The 2,294-nt window shown below is 36.9% G+C and overlaps 1 protein-coding gene across 3 annotated transcripts in view; it reads right to left on the bottom strand.

The window, feature by feature from the left end:
• Window positions 1-2,294, bottom strand: part of LOC106527032 (protein NLRC3) — a 27,111-nt gene that overhangs the window by 20,384 nt on the left and 4,433 nt on the right. For all 3 annotated transcript variants that reach the window (XM_014021788.1, XM_014021790.1, XM_014021789.1), the window contains exons 2-4: window positions 1,517-1,615; window positions 883-960; window positions 722-800 (exon numbers count right to left, since the gene is read on the bottom strand). In XM_014021788.1, the coding sequence (XP_013877242.1) occupies window positions 722-800; window positions 883-960; window positions 1,517-1,615 (256 nt within the window). The remainder of the gene's footprint in view (window positions 1-721; window positions 801-882; window positions 961-1,516; window positions 1,616-2,294) is intronic.

Below are 2,294 nucleotides of genomic sequence, written 5' to 3'. Positions count from 1 at the left end.
ATCGTTCACAGGTGACTGATACTCACATCACATGGCTATCGTTCACACCTAATTAATACCTATTGTTAACAGGGGGTGTTGTTGTTGTTAACAGCCTGAATTTTGCCTGAAACTCTCAGACTGAAGAAGTCTCTTGGAAGAGAGACGAAACGTTTCATTAAAGAAGAACCCGTCCAGAGGACCTATTCAATTTTTTTTTTCCTTTTGATTTTTTACCTGGATTACTGAGATGAATCAGGACGTTATAAAATAATGTTACAAGGCTCATGTCACCAAACTGCAACATCACATCAACATGATATGTCTTAAAGCCAGGAAAACATGGAAATTTGTTTTGTAAACAAAACCTCTCAACCAATGACAGCCTGTGAAATGTTCCAAGTCACAAAGACGAGTATGAACACACTTTGCTTTGTTGGTGTACACATTTTGTCAGCAGAAGCTGCTATTTTCTTCCTACACTGTTATTACAGGATGTCAACATCAACACACTATGGTGGCTTGCAAATAACTTAGTTTAGTCTCGATGAAGCATTTGGCAAATTAGAAAAGTCCTATGTAGTTTTTTCATTTTAAAATTTTTTAGAGCATATTAAAAGTTTATTTTCTCCTAAAAATGGTAGCATCCTTAGCTGGAAGCATATTCCAGTTCTTGGTGTTACAGCAACACAATCTTATTATTTGTGTGTGTCTGCAGTGAAAGGTGCTCTGTCACAGGAACCTTGAAAACGAGGTCTAGTTCTGTTGGTTTCTGGTGTGCAGATGGTCCATCAAGCATTTTCAGCACCTCCTGGTTAACCCTAAACAGAGAGAAACATGAAATGTTAAAATGTTTAAAAGTTACCCTTGAAAAGTGTAATTAGTTATTAATGAAAGACTCACTCATCTTTGATGTTTAGAGGATAACCCATGGATGGGTAACTTTCCTTTGAGACAGAGGTGAGTACTGAGGGGTCTTTCCTGAGGACAAAAAGAAAATGTCAAAGTCTGTGTTCCTTGGTTCTTTGTGTTTTGGTTTTATGTCTTGTGTTTATTTATTTCTTGTATTTCATTTTCCCAGTGTCGTTTCCCTCAGACCCTAAGAATACAAGAGACTTAAAACGTCTATAACTTTGCTATAAACCAACCAATTTTTATAAACAATGTGTCAATAGATTGGTACTGTTTAGTTCTTAAACTTAAATGACATTTCATTAAACGATTATGTAACCTGAAAAATTTGCATCCCTGAAATTCTTATCTGCACACACAAAGTGAGGGTACTGTCAAATTTGTCCAGGTGGTGTATTAACTACCAACATTATTTTTGTTATGATTTTTTTTAACTAATGGATCATAGGGTGCATGAAAATGTAAAAGAAGTTGAATAGTTGGGGTCTGTGTGATAAACATCTTCTGCCAAACCTTTTGACTCCTGATGGCACCATCAGCATGATTGTTTAAATGGGGAGTGGGGCAGGGACCCACTCTAGCCCATGGACTATCAAATCTGCTGACATAGAATTAAAACCTTCACCTTGTTCCAGATGAGTCTGGTCTGTCTTTAAAGTTCATGGGATGACCTGCAGATTGATCACTTCTCATGGAGACAGAGCTGAGTACTGAGGGGTCTTTCCTGAGGAAACAAAGAAAATAAAGATTAGTGATGATGAGTACACAACATGCAAAACTTTTACTACTTTTGATTCATTGGGCCTCATGCAAGAACAGGTTCGAATTCTCATCCTAAATTTCTCTTACTTTTGTTCATATGAACATGCCACGTCAGATTCAGCAAACGCTTCYATCTTCAGGAAAAGWGTGTAAATGAGGAATGTAAACATGATGAATGCCACCTGTTCATATTYAGGTGCTCATGCACGAGRAGAGGAGATTAACATAATTACCACCCCCCAAAAAAACATATAAGGCTACACTTCCTTCCCTTYATACCAGGAAGTGTCCACTCRTGAAAATGACAGCGAAAAATAACAAGAAGGACTTCATGMGTTCAGAGATTGAAGTCCTGCTCTCAGAGATTCAGAAAAGAAAATCTGTCATTTTTAGCAGCGTCAGCTGTGGAATTAAAGGAGCTGCTAAAGCCAAAGAATGAAATGACGACTGCTGTTGATGCTGTGTCTCCTGTGGGWTRKRTAMAGTCACAGAAATAWAAATCTAAATCATATTCATCTTTCTAGTYCTGTTTCGGTTTTCCTTTGGTCAAATATGTTTAAAGGGATCCCCATTTAGTTGTAACATTAGACTTTATTTAATAAACAGATATTTTAACTGTAAAATAAACACTGTAAAAATAC

This window comes from Austrofundulus limnaeus, unplaced genomic scaffold (genome assembly GCF_001266775.1).
Source record: "Austrofundulus limnaeus strain Quisiro unplaced genomic scaffold, Austrofundulus_limnaeus-1.0 Scaffold305, whole genome shotgun sequence".
Classification (NCBI taxonomy): Eukaryota; Metazoa; Chordata; class Actinopteri; order Cyprinodontiformes; family Rivulidae; genus Austrofundulus; species Austrofundulus limnaeus.
This window is presented reverse-complemented; position numbering and strand designations above follow the sequence as displayed.